Genomic DNA, 22,716 nt, shown 5'->3' with positions numbered 1-22,716 from the left:
AAATTACTGCATTCATCATAAAATTAACTACACTAAGAAAAATGAATCACTCGTAAGATTCAAACTCAACACTCACCATGATCTTCGCAATCGAAAACCTAAAAACAATTCTCACGTTCTCAATTTAAATAAAAGTTCTCATTTAAACCTCCTTATATTAGAAAAGGTACAAAATAAAAAGCAAAAAACTAGTAACAAAAAAAAATGAAAAGAAAAAAAGGTGACAAGTCTCAGCTTCATTTCTCAATTTGTTATGCAAGAACCCAATATCAAAACATTTTAAACACCTAAAATAACACAAAATATTTGCATCTTACTCTCAAAGTTCCTAGTTCTCCAAATTAGGGAAATTTAAATTTAGAGAGAGAACAAACAAAGAGGCACCAAGAATCAGCTTAAGATGGCACCATAGCTAAATAATTGTTCTAACCAAAAATTGAATGTTGAAAATGTCAACTTGACCCCTTACTTGGCAAGGTACGGATCATGCCATCATCATACCACTTTGCAAAACCTTTCTCAAGCGCCTCCCGCATCCACGCGTGCCTGCAGCAGCCGATTGCTTCTGCCACGGTTAGCCAGCTCCTCTCCCGGTGGCTCTTTTCGGGCCACGAGTCGAGCTCCTCCTTCACGTGCAAGGCGTACATAGCAGCTCGACACAGTCCTTCTGGGCTGTATTCATCCTGTAGTGTTTTGCTCTTGAAAGGATAGCATCCAAGGAAATGCTGACACAAAAGAACAACCATGAGAGAGAGAGAGAGAGAGAGAGAGAGAGAGAGAGAGAGAGACTCCAGGCACTCCACAGCAGAAGACAGTGTTCTTAGCATCCATTTAAGTTTTTTGTTCATAATTACATAGCAGCTGTTATGCAAACCCACCGTATTATATGTGCACTTCCTTGTTCGATCAAGGTGCCAATTCACTTAAATCAGGCAGGTTTGGATAAAAACCTCAGTCGTAGGACTGTAATTGAGCAAACAACAAACAAATAGATGGATCACATAATATTTTACCACTAGATCGCCTCGAACTCCAGCCTCTTCCATGGCTTCCCTTTCTGCTGCCTCCTCAGCCGTTTCATCATTCTCCCACCCACCCTATATAAAATAACAGGCGAATGGAAAGGTGGGGCGTCATTCAAATAATGGCTAATTGATCGAAATAACACAACATTTACACGCATACATCATATTTTACATTCATCTCATATAATCATATAAGTTCAAACTATGTATGTCACCATATTTCACTCAACCGTAACTAAAGAAGACTTCTTACTTCAACTTAAGTCATAAAAATTGCACCATATGTGATCTGTGTTGTATACCTAAGCACACTAAAAATCACAAACAAATCCAATCAAATAACAACCTTTGAGTCGAATTATCCCATGTCTAACAACATAGATAGCCTAAGCTAAAAATTTCTGTAAGATACTTATTACTCCCTCCGTCTACGAAAACTCTTCCTCAATGAAGTGGACACTGGTTTTAAGAAACGTTAGTTGAGTATTTGGTGAGCGGAGAAGAGATTATTTCTAGAAAGGGGTAGGAAGAATTTTTGTGGACGTACGAAAAAGGAAAATTAGGAAGAATTTTTGCAGACGGGGGGAGTACTTTCCAACATAAGGAAACTACCTTTCTAGAACGAGATAATCAGGAGGGAAAGGATATTATGCCACTGATAAAGATAAAATGAAGAGCCAAGTGTTACTCTGTCGCCGCTGTAGTTCTAATAAAAGAAAAGATTAGCTTGAGGAGTTCATTACAGAATCTCAACACTCAAATAAGTGGCAAACAAGGGAGTGGAATGTTCAAGAAACGCCTTATTGTTGTTATGCCATGGAATGGAAGTGCAACCCTGAAATGGTTTGCTCGAAACCTTGAGTTTGGAGCTACACTGGTATAAAAAGGAATTTGAACTAACTTCTGAAAGATGGATGAAACTCAAACCAAACATGACAGGAAAGTAAGAGAATGTGCCCCAAACAGTATCAGAAAATGCGAGCCTATTGGTATTCGTGAACAGTCAAATTGACAGATTAGAGAGCTAAGAATTGGTCGCCTTTTTCTACGAGTGAAATTTGGGTAAGTTGAGGGAAGAAAATAGCTACTAATGTAAGAAACTTAGAAATAAAACTGCATTTTAAACTCAGCCCCACATTACAAAAAGAAAAACAATGGTATACCTAACCAATCTTGCCAGGTATTAACCTATATACCTGTTAACATCGGGAAGCATTAAAAAAGTACTCTAGCATCCCTAACTTCAGTTAACGCCAAAAATTTGAATAATACAACACTACAATTTGTCTTATCCAGTCTCCATCTTTCTTTATGCTTTAGGTTAAACCTCACAGGTATAACAAAACAAATTTCTAGTTTAAAGCATTTATCAGGGGATGCTTCCTAGCGCTGGCAATGCATGATCTATATCTTATCTCATTTTATCAGCAACCATATAACACTGCAACCAACAGAGGAGCAGTGGACGGAAAAACATGTTGTATGCAGTCTGCTTCCAATGACATAGTTCAAAGATCCAACCTTTGGGAACAGAAGACCAGGTCCACCAGTCGAGTTGATCATTAATACTTCAACGATATTCTTGTTTGTGCCAACATTATCATCTTTCACAGTCCTATATCTGAAGGGAATACACCTGGCAAATCACTCTTCTGATCAGCACAGATAGAATATGGTGAATGCTTTTTTAAATAACTAACAAAACAACTCATTAGATTAAATAAGAAGGTAAACTGAGACAAGGGAACTCAGAAGACAAACATAGCAAACTTCAGCACAAGACTCCAAACAAGGCTATAGGAATGTTTCAAAATCTGTAGTAGTTGAAACCTGCCAAGCAACCCTGAATCTGACCCTACCTAAACCTCCTCAAGGGAATCCTCATAATCTTCAAAGAGACTGATAAAATGCTAAGACTCGTCCACTTCTGCTTGTGACCCAGAATATCTTAAATGCTTTTCCTACTTAACTTCTCAGCCCATAGAAACAAATGGAGAAGAATGTCGAATTTTTCGCCGCCTTGTCCAAATTCCAAAGTACATGTCTCATACCAATTAACGAAGACCATATATGCAGGAAAGATTCATAAAATGTTTATTTGTTACTGCTCCTTCAGGACAAGTATAACTCTAGAAAAATAAAGTTGTGCTAACACCATATCGTAGTTGTCAATTTTATGGAAGAAACAAAAGTTCAGTGGACGCCAGCATATACAAAACTATAGAGATGTTTGAACTATTATTTGAGAGGAGAAGCATGGTATCTTTTATCATAAAGATTTCTGAGGTTGAAAGGATTATAAGCTCTTTTTTTGCCACCCAATAAATCTACAGTGGATTGAGGAAAATATATATTGATATTATTCCGCCATGAACATAGATGGGAGCAAGTCACAAAACTAGTATGGAAGCTAAAGATCGAACATAAATAATCCCCCCTGCAAGCAGAATGAACTACTTAGTTGCAAAACACCCAAAAATCAAATCCATTGGCGAAAGAAGCCCCAAGTGACAAAAAGAACAAAAACAAGAATCTAATATAAACTACACAAACAATTAAAAGGGGTTATCAGGTACTGATTTTGCTTGAAATTCCCCTGCACTATTACCCACAGCGAGAAAGAAAAAAATCCAATAATTAAGCAAACTAAAAGAAACAAAATTCACATGCCATTTCATCCAAGATTACATTTTTCTTTTTAATCAAGCAAAACCCAGCAGTCACAACAATCAAGAATATCCAAGCAACAAGATCCCAAACACAAAATTACACACATTCCTCAGTTAACAAAACTAACTCCAATATCTCCAGATAACCCCAATTGGAAACGCTTAAACATAATTCCTCATGCAAACAAACAACCACCAAACATAAGCATGCACGCTTCATTAAAAAAATACACAAATTGAAAAATTGAAGAGAGAGAGAGAGAGAGAGAGAGAGAGAGATACCCAGCAATGAGACGGTAACCATCCTCGTAACGCTGCTGTTGCCGACCAGTTCGAGCCACCAATTCAGACATCTAATCCAGAAACGGAACAAATGATGAGAAATACCTAATATAAGTATATATACCGCTCTGTATCTATATATACGAATCAGAAGCTGCCCTCTCGATTGATGAAAACGAAGCAATAAATCATTACTCAAATTGGGCTCTAAAATATCTGCATTACTCTTCTTTCTTCACTCATTTTTCAACCCAAAAAATTCCCCGAGTATTTTCGCATTATTTTCATCAAGGGTTTCGAAAAAAATCATTTTTTTAGCGTTGGTTAACGGTGGAAGGGTAGCGAAAGAATAGGAACATGTTTTTGAGGAAATTTTTGAGTCCTCAGTCAATCTTGGTGCGTCCCAATTCAAGAAAGGTCGGTTACAAAATTGATTGAGAATACTGTAAAAAGTCTAGAATATATACATACACTCCACGCTGTATGTATATGTCCACACTCTTTTTTCTATTTTTGAATTTTTTGTTTGTGAAATTTCTATATTTTTCTTTGTTTATATTACTCTCTCCCTCATAAAAAGTAACCATTTCTAAATGATAAAGATTTTTAGGGCTGGGAATTTCGGGATCGGGTATCGGGTACCCGATTACCCGACCCGAAAAAATCAGGTATTGGGTACTCGATACCCAAAAAAATCGGGTTTGGGATCGGGTATTTAGGGTGTTAGAAAATCGGGTATCGGGTATACCCGATCGGGTATCGGGTATACCCGAAATACCCGAATTAATTAATTTAATATATTTTGAATTATTTTAAATTATTTAATACATTGGTGGCACAGCTGTAATCCAATTTCGGCCCTTCCCAATCCCAAATTTCGCAAATTCCCAATCCCAAATTCCCAATCCCAGCCCCCAATTCCAATTTCGGCCCTTCCAATTCCCAATCCCAAATTCCAATTTCGGCCCTTCCAATTTCGCATATCCCAAATCCCAAATTCCCAATCCCAGCTCGCCCGGCCGCCCCCACTCCAAAATCGTTTCCGTTTCCGGCGACCCAGCGGCGCCCCTCGCCAGTGAGGAGCTCGCTCCCAGCCCCCCCAGCCGCGACCTCGCCCAGTCGCCCCTTTGTTCCGCCGCCGAGCTTGTTGCCCCACAGCAGCCGTGCCGCCAGTGGAGCCCCGCAGCAGCACGCAGCAGCTTGCTGCCCCCGCCAGCCGCGACCTCGCCCAGCCCCCCCAGCCGCTTGTTCCGCCGCCGAGCTTGTCTACGCCTTTTCTTCTTCTTCTTCTTTTTTTTTTGTATGAATTTTAAAAGAGGTAGCCTCATTTGAATTTGCTGAGTCTCGATCTGTATTTTGTATGAATTTTCTTGATCTGTATGAATATTGTATGAATTTTCTTGATCTGTATTTTGTATGAATCTCGATCGGGTATTAGGGTACCCGAATACCCGACTCGGGTATCCGAGTCGGGTATTAGGGTACCCGATTTCATTTTCGGGGTCGGGGTCGGGTATAGGGTTTAGGGGATTTTCGGGTTCGGGTACCCGATTTTTTCGGGTAGGGTACCCGAACCCGACCCGATTCCCAGCCCTAAGGATTTTAATAAAGTAATTGAATGTGATGTGAGTAGAGTAAGAATCTCACTTTATTATGAGTGGAAAAATTTACCAAAAATAGACTGAATATATTTTTTGAGGACGGACAAAAATGACAAACTGAATACATTTTATGAGGACCGAGGGAATAGTATTTATTTGAACTACTGTACTACGCATCTGAATTCGACGGAAAATTACTTATGTGAATTATAAATATATATATATATATATAAATTATTTTTTTATTAATTTAATTTAATTAAATTAGTAGTATATTTTAAATTATATTAATATCTACCACTTTCGCCAATTAATTGTTAATTTTTTAGAGAATAGAAATAATTTTTAGGACAAATAGCGCCAAAATTCACGAATTTTTACCAGATTCTCATTTTTCCCACGACTTTTAAATTTTAGATAAAAATACACAACTTTTCAATTGATTCTGATTTTTCCCATGATTCTTAATTTCGCCCAATTTAAAGCTTAGGTGGCACTCGGAATTGCCAACATGGCAACGCCGTCTGGCAAAGCAAACGATGTCATTTTCAGTAAATTTATCACCATGATGAACAAAGATAGCAAATTTATCACTGTGATAAGAAAAGCCCTAACTCAGCAACTATCCAGCAAAATAATGAAAAAATCCAACATAAACGACACCAATAACAACATAATCGATAAAAATATGCAAATACACTTACTGGTAGACATTTTTTTTCCAAACTGCAAAGATGTCGCAACACTCCAAAGTTGTGTTACTCACTAACTGTAGACCTCACAAATGGAGTCAAATACGGAATTGCGAGGAGTATCTCAAGCGGATATGTACTCGAATGAGTTGACTCTTGGTGTGCTTATCAAATGTGCAGGGAAGAAACAAATGAAAGCGGTGAGAGAAAGAATTGTTAGCGTGCCGTTGAGAAAGAAAAGAATTGTTGGAATATAAAATTAGGGCTAATTTAAAATTATAGACAAAACGACTGCGTTTTTTATAAAACGACTGCATTTTCAATTAAATTGTAAACTACGTCGTATCCTCGTCAGCATTAGTAAGCCACGTCAATTTTAATTTTTGCTAGAGAAGTTCATCGTGGGAAAAATCAGAATCAATTGAAAGGTTATGTATTTTTATCTAAAATTTAAAAGTCGTGGGAAAAACGAGAATATGGTAAAAGTTTTCATATGATGAAATTATATAAAAAAATTATTGTTTGAAAAAAATAAAAAATGTATATATAAATTTGACGTATGATATGATGGATGAGTAATTTGTCGCATTTGTTGCTATAGGAATTATTAATTTTGTATAATTTTTTTGATTTGACAAATAAAAACATTTTAAGACCATATGTGTCATCTGAACTATGTATCATTATTTGGAGCTTGAAAGACTATATATGACTTTCGAATGTCGAACTTATGAGCATCGATCATTTTGTCTAGAGCTTGAAATATGAAGTTTGAAAAACCATAGTTGAATTGTGAGTATGATATCATCTCGAGCTTGCATATCATAATTGTTGTATGAGAATCATCTCGTTTTGAGTCCGAAAAACCATAGTTGAGTTATTGAGCGTCAATGCGTCATCTCATCTAAAAAGTTTGAAAATCATAACTAACTTGTGAGTATCATCTCGCTCGTCTAGATTTTGAAAGACCATAACTGAGTTTTGAGTATCATCTCGTGTTGAGCTTGATAAGATATCCTTATAACTTATGAACATCATCTCGTCTAAAATTTTAAGACTATAATTGAATTTAAGCATCATCTCATCTAAAATTTGATTAGAGTGCATGTTAGCTCTATACATGTCTCTATCAGTTTATAGATATTTCGTTTATATATGCACTTTTACTAGTCCAAATCTTAATTAGTAAGTGGTTTTACTACTTATTCTCATCAAACCCATATAATAATACATATTAATTTGTCGAACCAATTTAAAAATTATTAAAATGTATATAGTCAAACATACGAACTTTCAACAATTATGGTATAGTATATATAATAGGGCTAATTGCATATAAATTACTGAACTTTCAACAAATTCTCATTTTGCATACGAACTTTAAAAATCTTTATTAAAATTACTCAACTATTAATTTTTTCTCAGTTTGCATATTTGCCTATTTTTCACTTGACATGGCATAAATATACTCACTTGACATGAATATGTTTGCGTGGCATACATGTGACTGTGTGAAAAAATAGAAATGGCGTTCTAATGCATAGTTGGATGAAAACGACGTCATTTTAGGTAAAGATTTTAATAGTTCATGTGCAAAATGAGAATTTGTTGAAAGTTTGGTAATTTATATGCAATTAACTCTATATAATATAAATAAAGAAATATATAAAAAATAAAATTCAAAATATATATTTGATTATTATATAATCTATTAAACTCATTTTGAATTTATAAACTCATACGCGTAACTATTTGAAACACAGTAAAAAATTACTTTACTATACATTTTAGCTCCAAACCAATTTATAGTAATACTGCTATTACTCGAACTTATTTAAGTTTATAAAAGATATAATAATCAAATATATAATTTGTTATTATCTATTTCAAGTCGATGCGGATAGAGATCATTGCCATGGACCTTAGAGTTTTTTGTGTCTATTTTTTTTAGGTATATATTGAACTATTGTCGATTGGAGAGAAAGTTAGATATTTTTAATTATGTAGATATAATAAAATAATTTTATTTAACTAATTTAAGTTGAGCATCCTTTTATTCAATTTTGAATTTTGTTGAAGTTAAGTATCATTTTAATTAATTTTTCAAATACAAATTCAATATAAGAATTTATTTATTTATTTAAAATACATATTATAAGTATCCTTGTATTAAGTTTCCCCTTCATGAAGTTTAATATAATATCAATGTGGAAATAATATTGTAGGAATAATGAATAACTTTTCGTTTAGGTTATATAATATCAATGTGGAAATAATAAAAGACTAATATTGTAGGAATAATGAATAACTTTTCGTTTAGGTTATGAATTGTTAAATTTTAATATGTTTTCAATGTGGAATAAGGCATCTAAGATAGCTAAGAATGGAAAATAGAGAAGTTATGTTACCTAGGATTGATGATGAATGTGATGCTTTCGATATGTTTTTATTAGGGGTTATTGCTGTAAAATACATCAAGTTTGCCAATTTTCTAATTTATAACATCACCTTTTTTTTAACAGAAAATACATGAATTTATAATTTGTTCGTAAAAATCCCACGGTGATTATCTCCAGCGAAATTGAAACTTATGTGCCATTTACGTGGCTTATGTGGCTGACGTGGCATTTAATTTATTTGAGAATGATGATGTGTTGCCACTCCCCCCACCCACCCCACATACCGTCCCCTTTCCGCCTCCCCCCCAACCCAACAGACTGTGCCCCTCCCCAACTCCCGCCGCCACCATTTTTCTTGCCCGGTGGGTGGAGCTTTCCCCTTCCCCCAACCCCGCCGCCACCACTTCCCCTCTCGATCTCTGCCGCCTTCACCCAAAGTCTTTCAATTTGCAGATCTATAATTGAGCATGGTGAAATTGATGGTTTTGGTCGAGAGAGAGAGACTGGAGGGCGGTGGAGGGCGGGTTCTGTTGGTGGAGGAGGGCGGCGAATGGGGGAGGGCCTGCTGGTGTGGGAGGGCGGTGGAGGGAGAGCTCTGCTGGTAGAAGAGGGCGGCAAAGGGGGGAGGGCCTGCTGGTGTGGGAGGGGGGCTCTATTGGTGGAGGAGGGCGGCAAAGGAGGGAGGTTCTGCTGGTCGGGGAGGGCGGCGGAGGGGGGGCTCTGCTAGTGGGAGAAGACGGTTGAGGGGGGGCTCTGTTGGTGGAGGAGGGCGGCGAAGGGGGGGGCTGCTGGTGTGAGAGGGCGGCGGAGAGGGGGCCTTGCTGGTGGGGGAAGGCGGCGGCTCTGCTAGTGGAAGAGGACGAAGGCTGTGTGTGTGTGTATGTGAGAGAGAGAGAGAGAGGGAGGCGGTGAGAGAGAGAAAGAGACAGGGGATGGCTAAGGGATGATAGGGCAGCGGCGGCGACGCTACCGTCGTCAGAGAAGGAAAAAGGGGGAGGGGCTGTGCGTGTGTGTATGTAGCGCAGTGGGTGTGTGCGTGTGTTTGCGTGTGTGTGTGTGTGTGTGTGAGAGAGAGAGAGAGAGAGAGAGAGAGAGAGAGAGAGAGAGAGAGAGAGAAGTGTATGTATGTGTGATTCCGACAGCCACGTTGGCAATTCTGGCGGCTACGTTGGCAATCCGACTGCCACCTCAGATTAATTTGGACGAAATTATAAATGGTGGGACAATTACGAACAAATTATAAATTTATGTATTCTGGCAACAAAAAAAAAGTGTTAGGTCCTGAGGGTCTCGAATAGGTGTATGGGGGGGGGAATACACCTATAGGCTATTTTTGACTTAATCTACTGACCTCAATCAGAGGGATCTCAGTCAGAGATCAAAACGAAACTTTGCACGCAAACAAGGACTCCTGTTTTACTGAAATCAGTTTTGACCAACAGGGTTGACGACTGATACTGAAAGCTCTTCAGTAATGAGTTATTAGTTAAGTTACTAGAACTTAACTGATCCAAGTAAGGGCTTCAGTCGTGTTTGCAGAGATAGAGATGATATCACTCTTCCTTACTATCAGAGGATAGTTCAGTCAGATTGATATCATACGCAGCGGAAATTAAACTTAGTTTCGTAATAGCCTCGGTGGAGCAGGTTGTTGGATTAAGGTTTCTCTTTGCTGTTATTCAGTGTTCAGTTTTATCAATTGAAATAGCACAAGTAAGAATGTAAAACTGAAAGCTGTAAATAACACAGAGACTTTTACGTGGTTCGGAAAAACCCTTTCCTACATCCACGGTTGGTTGATCAGACCAACAATCCACTCCGCAAGTGCTTCACTGGTGCACTGCAAACCGTACCCGTGTGCTTGCCTGGTGCACACAACCGTAGACTGAAGAAAACCCTTCTTCAGCACCCACACACCTCACGTAGGATTTCCCTGCTAAGCACACCTCGTGCTCAGACTTTTCACTCAGAGTTCAGAGTACCTTCCTGAACTCCGAACCACTCAAACACTCTTATGGGGAGGAGGTTTGAACGAGTGCCAACTATACTTACAAAGAACAAGTTCTTTGAAGCAAGTTTGACCTTTGGCTTCTGGGTAAACAGATATATGCCTAGGGTCTAAGAGAATGTATGTAATCAGCAGTGACTGATTTTGGCTTTGGAATTCTCTTCTTCGATTCAAGCTTTGGGGCGGTTAAGCTTTAGGCTGAGTAGCAATTTTGGCAGAGCTTCAGCTTATGTCGTTGAATCGGTGAAGGTTGAAGTGATCCTCGAGCGCTATTTGTAGGAGAACTCTTGAATAGATCCGTTGGCGTAAATCGTCCTCAAGATTTCTTCCGTTGGAGAGCAATTCGAATTTGGGCTGAGGCTTCAATCTTCGAGGTTCCTTGTCTGTGTGGAAACGGCTCTCTTTGATGGACAGGAGATATGACATCTCTGAAAAGTAACCACCAGATAGGAATGACCTCTGCAGAGATAAGATATTCTGAGATCTCTGCATTTAATGCGGCTGTACTTGTGCGTACGTGGCTTCCTCTGAACGTTGGAAGATCAGTCCTAGGAGGAATGTTCAACTGATACTTGACTTTAATATCAGTCCTTTGCGCGCATTAAATAATCAGTCTTCAACTGATTCTTCAACTGATACTTCAGTTGGTATCTGCAGTCTTCAGTCTTCGACACCGCAACTAAACTAGAAACGAACTCTAACACTTGAGTTCTAAACGATTCTAGTCTATTACATATAAGTCCTATGAATTTTGGTATCATCAAAACAAGGGTTAGGATATTCCACAAGATTCCCAACAGAAAGTGATGATATAAACCAAAAAATTGGCAAACTTGATGTATTTTATGGCAATAACTCTTTTTATTATATATAATTAATATATTATAAATGTATAAATAATAAAAAGATTAATATCGAAGTTGGATCCTATTATTATTTTGTTTAAGTTATCTAAGCGATTAAGGCCGTGTTTGATTTGTTTGTTGGTTTAAGCCCAATTAACGTAACCCAATATAAATTAATACAGATTCGGCTGCTACGGTAAATGGGCCGCGTGTTTGATATACATCATTAAACCTAGTGTTATGGAATGCGCAGCGTTTGATATGATCTGGTAATTGCACGCCTATAAAATGATATGACCATATTATCCTCTTTATTTTTTGTTATTACCAAGCGTGTCCTTCAGAAACTCCCGCCGAGCAAACTCCCGCCGAGAATGCGAAGCGTCTCCAACTTCTCGAATTCTCGATATTATTTATACCCCCCAAACGCTGTAAATCTTCATATCTGCAAACACTGTTCATAAAGATTAGGATATCTTCTGTATTTTGTAGTACTCCGGCTTATTTGAAGTGCAATGGCATCGGCGCAGCAAGGTAACTGATGGCGTGATATATTCTGCTTGTTTCTGCATGTTGTTTCTGATTTTTTCCTCTGTTGATTTGTGCGAGTTTTTTTCGTTCATTCATGAGTTCTTTTTTGCGTCTCCAGTTTCCTGATTGGCGTGATATATTTCTGCTTATTTTTGCATCGAGATGTACATTGATTGGCGCTGAGTTCTTTTCATTTTATTTGAGTTTTTTTCATCGACAGAACACTCTCATATTGATGGGAATTTTTTGTTTCAATTGGCATGTTTATTGGGAAAATAGAATGAACACATTTTTCTTATATTTATTTAGTCACTGAATACTTCTTTGCGTTATATTTCTCTTTGCTTTTTGTGGAGGATGTTATGTCCAATCCATAATATTGTGAATATGAATCCAGTTTTCCTTTTTATTTTTATTTTTTTGGCTTCTCACTGAATATCATTGCCTGATTCCTAGGGAGTTCGGAACTAGGTCGTGTCCGTCTGAATAAGACGGATAAGACACGGAGGAGTTGGACAGGTAAGGAAGAGGAAGTACTAATGGCTTCGTTGAAGGAGTTGGTGGTCCAAGGCTGGAAGTCGGACAACGGGTTTAGGGCGGGATACCTAACTAAACTCGAGGAGGCGATGAAGGCTGCGTTTCCAGAGACGGATCTCAAAGGTTCCCCGCACATAAACTCTAAGATATGTGCGTGGAAAAAAAATTACTATAGCTTGTCACAAATGTTATCCCGCAGTGGAATTGGGTTTAACACCAATGGTGACTATTTGATTGATTGCTCAAATGAAATGTGGGAGCAAATAGTCAAGGTATTCTTCAAATTTCTTTAGCAATGTTGTTAAATTTTCTCAACTGAAAATGGTGTTTGTAGTTGCTAATACTTCTCCAACGCAGTGTGATCCCAATGCAAGGCTTATGAGGTACAAGCCATGGCCGATGCTAGAGGATTGGAAAGAGGTTTTCGGTAAAGACCGCGCAACCGGGGAACAAGCTGAGGACTTGATGGATGCAGTCAATGAGATGCATCGCCGCGAACACGTCGTGCTCAACACTCCTGAATCCGACTACCATGTCAATCTTGATGACATTCTGGACCACGAAACCGTCGACGAAAGTGTTGGTCAAAGCAGCAAGGAGACACCCACGGCTGGTGTTGTTGGCAGGAAGCGTAAACAGCGGGATGATATGAGTGGTCTGTGTGAGGTACTTCGTGAGATCAACCGTACCACGGATAGGAGGCTGGAGAACTTGGCTAATAGAATTGGTTATGACTTTGACATGGGAAAGGCTAGGCAAGAGGTCTTTGATCAGCTTGGTTGCATCTCGAGCTTTACTATGGAGGACAAATTCGATGTGTGTGAGCTCCTTGCGGACAAGATCGAGCGTCTTGAGATTTTCCGTGGCCTGCCGGCAGAGGCAAAGGAAGCATATGCGAGGCGTTTCCTCGAGGGGAGGTTCAAGTGATTTATGATGGTAGTGTTTTGAAGGTTTTTGGCAAAGTCTTGGCACATTTTATACTTGGTGCAGTCGATTCTATTTTGATGAACTTGCGTAGACTTTGAATGCATTTATCTATCTAGTAGTTAACAGTTGATGACCTTGGGTCAATGTTGTTTTTCCTTTTCATGCCATTTGTTCTTGGTGTTGGAACAAATGTGACATTGTTTCTGTTGTTGGATTTCTATTGGTATGTTTCTTTTTCTATCAATTTAGTAATTCACATTTCTGTGTTATGGTTTTCTTAAATTTTTTAGTATCTGTATGAGCAAATACTTTATAACATAAACTCAGATATAATAAATTCAAATGGTCATATCCATTTGAATGAGATTCATTAACACCAAACTTGAGGTTTCTTAAGAACAAAAAAGGCCACAAGAACATTGAAAATTTGACAGCATAGTTGGTGGCAAGGGAAACAAAAAGCTGATTGTTTTTAAAGCCCAATCTATTTGAATGGGCTTGAGCTTACGCTAGAGCTTTCATCGGCAGGACCATCGGGGCTAGGTAATGCCTTGCGTGGTGGGAACATCTTGTTCGGTTCGAGTGAAGGCCAACTCAGAAACATGTGGCCAAGTCCAGTATGGGCAGGAGGTTTGGGGTTGATTCCAGAATCGTCGTCTTCGGGAAAGAGTTCGCGGGAAACAGGCTGTTGTTCTTTCGCATCTGGATAAGTGACATCATCATCATCGGAGATAACTATTGTTCGCACTGAGGAGCTGATAGTGATCACTTCACAGCTTGGTTTCACTTCACAGCTTGGTTCACGCTTGATTCTTTTTGGTCCAAATAAAGAACACATTTTGTAGTACTCCGGCTCACCACTGTAGTAATAAGCTTGCGCCCACACATTCTCCTGCGCGTAGTATACAATATTGTGTCAGTTTGTAATCACAGAAAATGTTGAACAAATGTATATATATCTATCAGATAACAACAAAAAATAACCACATCAAGGTAACACACCAGAAATATTTGATCCCACACTTCATCGATCGCAATGATGCGATTCGATGGTCGATCCCAATGAGTGTCTGGCCTATTCATCAGATTGATCCAGGTGTTGAATCGGCCCTCCAACGTCTTCAGTCTCTCTTTGATGTCAACAGTTGTGAAATCTTTGCTAAACTCATCATTAAGTTCGCCGGTTACAGTAAGTATTGCATGTGTGCTATTGACACCCCATCCGGCTGAATCTCGTGAAAAATGAAAAGGAGTAAGCATAAGGTATTAAAGAGCAACAACTCACCAACATTGTCATGGAAAATATGATGTTATAGAAAGAAGCTTACGTATGGAGCCCGTTTCCCTTTCAATCTCGAAGATCCGCCGCAACAGCATCGAATCCATATGTTTCTTCCATTCGGCCCCATAGAAGAACCAAGCTTGGTCGGGAATATCTTCGAAAATCATCTTCTCTTTCGTCTGCATAAAACTTTCTGTGGGATGGGGAAGATGAAGTAGCATGCTATTTATGGAAGAATATAGGTATATTTGGAGAGTGGTTTCTTAATGGCAACGAATAATTAGGTAGTTGAGCAAATCCTATTTTGGCATTAATGTGCTTTGAAATGTACAAGTGAGAAGAAAATAGGGTATAATCATTTCAAGTTCTTCAATATAGAACCTCGAGTTCTGCTCGAGTAATGGATTTGCTTGTTAGATTAGACATTGCATTGAATATAGTCATAATGGGATGGATGTTATTGGAGAAATGGTAATAGGAGTTAATACAGAAGAATAATTGCTAGACTCTTTAATTTTAAAAATTAAATTCGATTATTCAATTTATTAATTTACTTCGATTATTCAATTTTATTAACTTTTAATTTTATTAACTTTTAATTAGAGTTTATTACTCTATAACTAGTATGCTCGTCCGTGCGATGCACGGCGAACATCGAAATCAGACGACATATTTAAACAAATAAAGATAAATACAAAAGAGAATAAAAAATAAAAACAAATACGAAATATGTTTCAAAAAAAAAAATTAACAATTAAAAGTTATTTGATAAAATTATTGTTATCATTATTATTATTATTATTATTACATGTCATAATAAATAAATAAATATTTCATACACAAATATGATATCTACAATTTAAACTTTATAAACAAAAAAAAATAATTGCTACAATACGTATGTCATATATATATATATATATATATATATATATATATATTAGAAAAAAGTATGTCATTAAAAAATCATACTTAAGCCTAATGGCACAAAAGTGAAGAGGATATATATACTTTGATAAAGAAAAAGAAAGTGGAAATATACTTTAATAACTGAAATTAAAAAAATAACTATAATTTTAAAATATGCTTTAATAACTGAAAAGAAAGTGAAAAATACACTTTAAAAACTGAAATTTAAAAATTAACTGTAATTTTAAAATATGAAAGAAATTGAGACCAAAGGATTTCATCATATAAATTTCACACATGAAATTTAGACCAAAGGATTTCCTAAAATTGGCAACCAGTTTATTTTCACATTTGCATTGCAAATATGATACCACATAATATAGCAATATAGCATCCGACATAGATTCCACATAATTCAAAATAGTTTGGAACAAATTTCGTGCCATCCTAATACGAAATACTTAAATATAGCAATATAGCATCCGACATAGATTCCACATAATTCAAAATAGTTTGGAACAAATTTCGTGCCATCCTAATACGAAATTAAATTACACAAGTTTTCCCGCAACAAATCCAAGCAAGATGAACACTATCGCCATGAACATAAAATTATTTTGTTCGTCGGTGTCTCTCCTTGCCCTGCCAACTTCAGGGAATGTGTTTCCCACGCCCGTGTCGTCTCGTGCATGGTCTGTGTAGGAATTTGCTGATCGTGGAACTGAGTTACTCGTAAATGATGTAACAGGCGGTGGTGCGTTTGCAAATGCTGCCTCGCCTTGGGCGTGGACCTCATCAAACCACAAGAAATCTCCTTCGTGGCCACCGTTAAGGGGGCATTTGTAATAATAACGGCCGGCATTTCGAGCCTTCCATCCTGCACACCGCAGCAACATCTTTCCATTACCACAGCAACAAAAAGGGGCAGGATACCTTGCACGATTATCCATCAGACACCTATTCCAAAAGACCAAAACATGAGCAACACAAATTCCTGCAGCAAAGTATCAAAAATCGACAAAATACCAATTTTTTTCATATATCAAAAATAGCAGCCAGAAAATGTCACAAACAAGATCAATTTGTCCTCACAAACTAGTAATAATTCAGATCCACGAATGAATTACACAATATTATAAATCCTAATTAATTCAATGCATTGCAACATACTGTTGCCACATCGATTGGGCAATGGCATCACGAGTCGCAGCCCACTCAGGAGACGGCTCAACTGCATCCACATAATCTCCATGTTCCGGTTCACTGAACTCATTATCTTGTGGTAAGTTATCGAATGCTTGCTCGAGAGGATCCACGTCCATCTCCGTTCTAATGAAATTATTCAATAAAAAACAAGCCATAATAAGGCGATTCTGGACCTTCACGGGATAAAACGTAGTGCTCCTCAAAATCCCCCATCGCATCTTCATAACACCAAAGGCACGTTCAATGACGTTTCGAGCCTTCGTGTGGCGCATATTGAACAATTCTTCAGCATTTTGTGGGCGTGCAGCCATCGGTCCCCATTCTTTGAGATGATACCGGACCCCCTTGTAGGGAGCGAGAAACCCCTCAGAATTGGCATATCCATTATCCACGAGATAGTATGAGCCTACACCAAAGCATGAAATATTAATTTTGAATGAATTTGCAGATATAACGTTACTAGGTATTGTGATATATGGCTACAACTTACCCCTGGGTACCTTGAATCCATTAGGTCTGTTCAACGCATCGCGCAAGATTCTAGCATCCGCCGCTGATCCCTCCCATCCCGGCAAAACGTACACAAACTTCATATTTTTGTCACAAACTGCAAGTGTATTTGTTGAAATTTGTCCCTTCCTCGTTCGATACCGCGGTTTATCAATATTCGGCACCATAACATTGATGTATGTACCGTCTAATGCACCCAAACAACCCTGCAAACAATGTAATTTCTGTAAATCTATCATAAAATCAGAATATAGGCACATATATCTCACTTCTTGTTATATGGTTTTGTCACATACCCTAAACCATTTCCATCGCGGGTCGGTTGAATCTTCCTGCACCGCAGTGGGCTTTACCAACAGTATAACATGGAGATTCAGGATGGCTCTCAACACAACATGAATATAGTGTGACACTGTCTGCCCACTTCTCCAAAAATCGAACTTTACAACCCGATTTTTTTTGTGGTGAGCAAGTACAGACAGAAATAACGCAACCTGCTCCTCCACAGTCACAAATCTACCATCTTTCAACCCACCTAAGTCTCTCAATAGCAGACATAGTCTACCGAATGTATTTCGGTCCATCCTCAAATTTAGTAAACAATCGACATCGCTAAAACCTATAATTCGATTAAGGTGCTTCACTTGATCAGGGATTCTATGTACAATCCCATATGGCACAGCTAGAACTCTACGCTTACGTTTCTGGGACCTTGCCCTATCAACAACATCGAGGACAACCGCTATCTGCATCATCTGATCATGCAAAATTTCCTCTACGGCCATATATACACAAGCCTTCTTATGCCGTATAATATCCATGACGCTGAGCACACAACATACAATAAAAAATAATTCACAGATGCACACCACAAACCTCAGTAAACCGCTGTACAGACATTTGATGGCAACAACACAACATCAATTTCACCATTGCACCATATATACAATTCAACAGTAAGGTATTTTCGAATTGGCAAATTTACAGAGAAATAAAGAAGGCAAGTATAATGAGACACATAATTGCCACGAAATATCTTTGATTTTGTCAATTATCACACGCACTACAGGTGCTCCACATGTCGAAATCATCAATTGAAAATAAAATCGATTTGAAAAAACTCACAGGAGATGAAACCCTAGATGACAGCAGTGCGTAGATGTTCAATTGGACGACACCCGGCAACAACTACACGGCAATCGAATTCGACGATGGCAGACCCAGCAAATCGCGCGTCCCTATAGTCCAACGCAAGCACCTGTTAACCACCATTGAAGATGACGAAATATGAAGGAATGAGATCTCTATTAATCCTATAAAAACTTGATTGAGTCGATTGAAATGGCGTGAACTTGTTGTTGCGCACTGGTCCCTTGAAGAACATACCCACAAATTGAAGAAAAAGGTGCTGAATGGCGTGAAATTGTTGCTGCGCACTGGTCCCTTGAAAAGCTCTCGGAATAGAAGCGGCGGATGTAAAAGAGGGGCAAATGAAGAAGTGTTGAATTTGAAAAAGAAGGGCAAATTGGAAGAAAATATTTTAATCGAAATTTTGTAAAACCCAAGATTAGCTAACCAAGGGAGGCCTTCGGTTAGCTTTCCTCGAGAAATCAATGATTTAAGGCCGGGCCAAGTGTTTTTAAAGGGCCTGCAGCTTTATTTTAATAGGATATCAAACACAATTATTAGCCCAGAAAAGGACCTAATAAGGCCATAACAAGCAAATCAAACGAGCCCTAAGTCTACTAAAAGTTTGATGTGAGATAAAAAATCTCAGAGGTTTTTTTATGAATAAAAATAAAAAAAATCATAAAATTCATAATGACATAATTCAACCATTACTATTTTTTAATTTATTTTCTATTATATAAATTTTAAATGTACTAATTTTAATTATTAATTTATTTTTTGTAGGGATTCAACTTATTTTCTCATATTTTGTATTTCGGATATATTATTAATTAAAGTTATAATTATGAGACAACATATAATTTTAACTCACCTGATGAATACAAAAAAATATATTTTGTAGTAATTTCACTTATTTCTCAAACTTTGTGTTTTGGATATATCTATCTATCTATCTATCTATACATATATTAAAGCATAGATTTTTGGGGGAATGTGCAGAATTTTTTCCCGCCAGTGCAAGGCTTGCTTTTATCCACTGAGTATTTGGCTACAAAATTTATCCAATGGGTAAATATAATTTATTGCAGTAAAATTGATACTTTCTGCTTTATACAGCTGTATACAGCTGCTTCAATTAATTCTGGCTCCAAAACTGCCGCCCAAAATAAAATTTGAAACATAAAAAAAGGCAATCTTAGAGCCAATTTGCTGAAAACTCAGCCTATAAATATCAATTCATTTCAGACCATTATTTTCTATGCCAACTTTCTCTCTGTAATGCAAACTTTCTCTCTCATTGTTCTAATTCTTTTAATCTATTTTTGATTGATCGAATTCTTTTTACTGTATTTTTTATATTTATGATTTTTATGTGATTCTTTCTGTAGTTTTTTTCATATTCACTATTAGTCTCAATTACAACTCAAATACTAACCAATTATTACAATATTTTTTCTATTTTATAGATAATATTTCTGAATCTGGAGTTGCATCTGGAGCATGGAAGTTTTGCATTTCGAATCTGCAAAAGAATCTGGAGCTACACAGATGAAGAGTTGAATCTGGAGCATGGAAGTTTTGCCTTTCGAATCTGCAAAAGCCACAAAAAATGGTTTGTGTATATTCAAGATTTATAGGAAATTGGATAAAAATTGTAAATCTACTTTATAAATTGGCAGTAGAAGAAGAAATATGTTCATATGGCATAAAAATCATTTTACAATAAATAAAGGTTGAGCTACAAGTTCTCAATCTCTATGGTTTATTTGATGAAAACACATCACAATTGAATTCTAACAACAATTATCCATTTATGAGATGCATATGCAGAGATGTTGAACTATCAAAAGCATTGTATGCATTGTTCAAGGTTGTTCCTTTTTGTTAGATTTAGTAAAGTTCTTGATTTAAATTAAAGAATTTCAGTTGAGTAGAATATGTACTTTTTACTAAGTTGTTCTTGATTTAAATTAAAGAATTTCAGTTGAGTAGAATATGTACTTTTTACTAAGGAAAAATAAACTTGATTTAAGATGGAAACACATACAAACATTTGTATATTTTTTTTAATATGCATGCATAGATAGAGAATATGACGCTACCTTATTCCACTTTTCTTTTTCACTTAGTCAAGGGAGATGAAGCTGAGGAATTTTCGGCCACAGTCTTGTGATTACCAGTGCATAATCATATCAAAAAGTTTGTTGGATATTTACATCCATTCAGTGAAACTAATGTGTAAAAAAATAAAGATATTCCTCAACTAATCTGGAAAAAAAATCTTTTTTAGAAATGCAGATACACCGAGAGGTTACACCCTGCAAAAGCACCATTTTTTTAAACTTGAGCAAATACAAAAGTGAGGGATGTAATACCAGGGAGAAAGGGAAGATGCAGACAATGAAGAAGGCTGCCGCTGGAATTGAAAAGATGTTCAACTCATCTTTATTGAAAATATGTTCATTTAATAATACCCATTTGTGTATAAACTGGCAGATCTACAAGCGAAAAAAAATAAAGATGTTCATAGATCTGCAAAAGTAATATGTGAAAAAATATAAAGATGTTCTCTGTATAAAAAAAAACTTATATGCAAAAACAAAAATTGTTGGTTTAAGAACCAATTTGTGTAGATATTCATAAATCTACAAAAATGATACCATAAACACAAAAAATGAAAAAGTAAAAAACGAAAAAAATAATATGCTAAAAAACCTAAAGATACTATAAAAACAATAAAAAATGAAAAACTAAAAAACAAAAAACGTATAAGCGAAAAAAAAATAAAGATCTCAGTATAAAAAAATTATTATTTTATGAACCCATTAGTGTAGATATTATTAGATCTATGACAATGAAAATTATAAGATAAACACACACAAAACTAAAGAATGAAAAAAACTAAAAAACGAAGTATAAATATTCGAAAAAATAAATAAAGATCTTCTGTTTTAAAATACATATCTACCGAAAATAATGCCATAAACACAAAAAAAATGAAAAACTAATCTACAACAAAATGAAGATATTTTTGTTTGACGTGTGCAGATATTCACAAATCTGCCAAAAAAAAACAGACGAGGGGGAATGGAAGGGGAATATGGAGAGAGGGAGAAGAGGAACATTTGAGAAGAGGTTGGGTTAGGTGACGGTAGAAGACGGTGGCAAATTGGAGGAGTTGGAGGGGAGGGTTGTTGACGATGAGATTTGGAGACAAACTGAGGTGAGGTAGACTCTGTGGAGAAATATGTTTGGAGGATTGGATCTGGAAAGTGAAACGGCGGATCTGTAATGCAATTAGGGTAGAATTTTGGGAGAAGTGCTGAATACTCTAGAAGCGGCTGAAACTCTAAAAACTAATGCCTCTCTGTATTTATATTATGCTGTGTTTATTGAATAAATATTGTGGTTGGGGTAGTACATGGGCGAAAATAATTTAGTTGGGCTCGAAAATAAGCCTTTTAGCTAGGAAAAGAAAAGGAGAGCAACAAATAAGCCCGAGACATATATAGATTGAATACAATAGATTATATTTCTTGATCAGTGATAAACAAATTTAAACAAATTTGTTTTCTAGCTTTTGGCTTCAGACGCTGACCTAGAAATTATACATTGTTGAGTATTAAAATAAATTAAATACAGTGAATTACATTATTGTTCATTTCTTGATTAGGGATAAACAAGTTTAAAAATAGTTATTTATTGGTAAAGAAATTATATTTCTCAAGCTTTTTGACTTTAGAAACCTAAAAAAAAGAGAGCGCAAGAAGGAGAAAATTTCAAGCCTAATTAAGCACACTCACCAATCCAATCTTGATCTGAGGGGGGTTTAGAACCCATTAATTAGCATGTAGAAAAATAAATAAGTATCAATACATGAATGTAATCTGTAATTCGAGTGATCTATTGTTATTGAAGGTGTGTTGTCAAATTTGAAATTTTTGGTTAGATTCAATAAACACAGAAAAAAGAAGCAGAAGAAAGATGAAACATTATTGTCAAGAAATAAAAAATAAATGACGTTGATGAAGAATTAGAAAACGAATTAGTAATGCTGATTTTGAAATAAAATTAGGGTTGCTCAAGCTGCCTATTTTATACAATTGTTTATTAATTTTTGTTTATCATCTAAAAATATTGTTTGTTAAATGTAGTTTATTTT

The 22,716-nt window shown here is 36.6% G+C and overlaps 3 protein-coding genes and 1 long non-coding RNA gene across 5 annotated transcripts; 1 reads left to right on the top strand and 3 right to left on the bottom strand.

The window, feature by feature from the left end:
- Window positions 1-205: 205 nt before the first annotated feature.
- LOC130990205 (nudix hydrolase 16, mitochondrial-like) lies at window positions 206-4,485 on the bottom strand. Of its 2 annotated transcripts, XM_057914429.1 has the most exons (5): window positions 4,172-4,432; window positions 3,977-4,047; window positions 2,547-2,661; window positions 1,014-1,097; window positions 206-725 (listed from the first exon to the last, which is right to left on the bottom strand). In XM_057914429.1, the coding sequence occupies exons 2-5, from the start codon at window positions 4,045-4,047 to the stop codon at window positions 453-455; spliced, it is 543 nt and encodes a 180-aa protein (XP_057770412.1). In that variant the 5' UTR covers window positions 4,172-4,432; the 3' UTR covers window positions 206-452. The 2 variants fall into 2 exon arrangements, with proteins under 2 accessions (XP_057770412.1, XP_057770414.1); XM_057914431.1 differs by having other exon boundaries at window positions 3,977-4,485.
- An 8,032-nt stretch (window positions 4,486-12,517) lies between these two features.
- LOC130990574 (uncharacterized) lies at window positions 12,518-13,516 on the top strand. The gene is made up of 2 exons (XM_057914795.1): window positions 12,518-12,861; window positions 12,947-13,516. Exons 1-2 carry the CDS (start codon window positions 12,592-12,594, stop codon window positions 13,514-13,516), a joined length of 840 nt encoding a protein of 279 aa, XP_057770778.1. The 5' UTR covers window positions 12,518-12,591.
- Window positions 13,517-16,858: 3,342 nt separating this feature from the next.
- Window positions 16,859-18,244, bottom strand: LOC130990573 (uncharacterized). Its single transcript, XM_057914794.1, has 3 exons — window positions 17,720-18,244; window positions 17,404-17,629; window positions 16,859-17,319 (listed from the first exon to the last, which is right to left on the bottom strand). The coding sequence occupies exons 1-3, from the start codon at window positions 18,242-18,244 to the stop codon at window positions 16,859-16,861; spliced, it is 1,212 nt and encodes a 403-aa protein (XP_057770777.1).
- A 1,689-nt stretch (window positions 18,245-19,933) lies between these two features.
- LOC130990204 (uncharacterized) lies at window positions 19,934-22,046 on the bottom strand. The gene is made up of 2 exons (XR_009090869.1): window positions 20,657-22,046; window positions 19,934-20,145 (listed from the first exon to the last, which is right to left on the bottom strand). It is a non-coding gene; the product is annotated as an uncharacterized LOC130990204 (long non-coding RNA).
- Between the last annotated feature and the right edge of the window lie 670 nt (window positions 22,047-22,716).

This window comes from Salvia miltiorrhiza, chromosome 6 (assembly GCF_028751815.1).
Source record: "Salvia miltiorrhiza cultivar Shanhuang (shh) chromosome 6, IMPLAD_Smil_shh, whole genome shotgun sequence".
Lineage (NCBI taxonomy): Eukaryota > Viridiplantae > Streptophyta > Magnoliopsida > Lamiales > Lamiaceae > Salvia > Salvia miltiorrhiza.
Note: the sequence above shows the minus strand (reverse complement) of the source record. Positions and strands in the feature narration are given on the sequence as shown.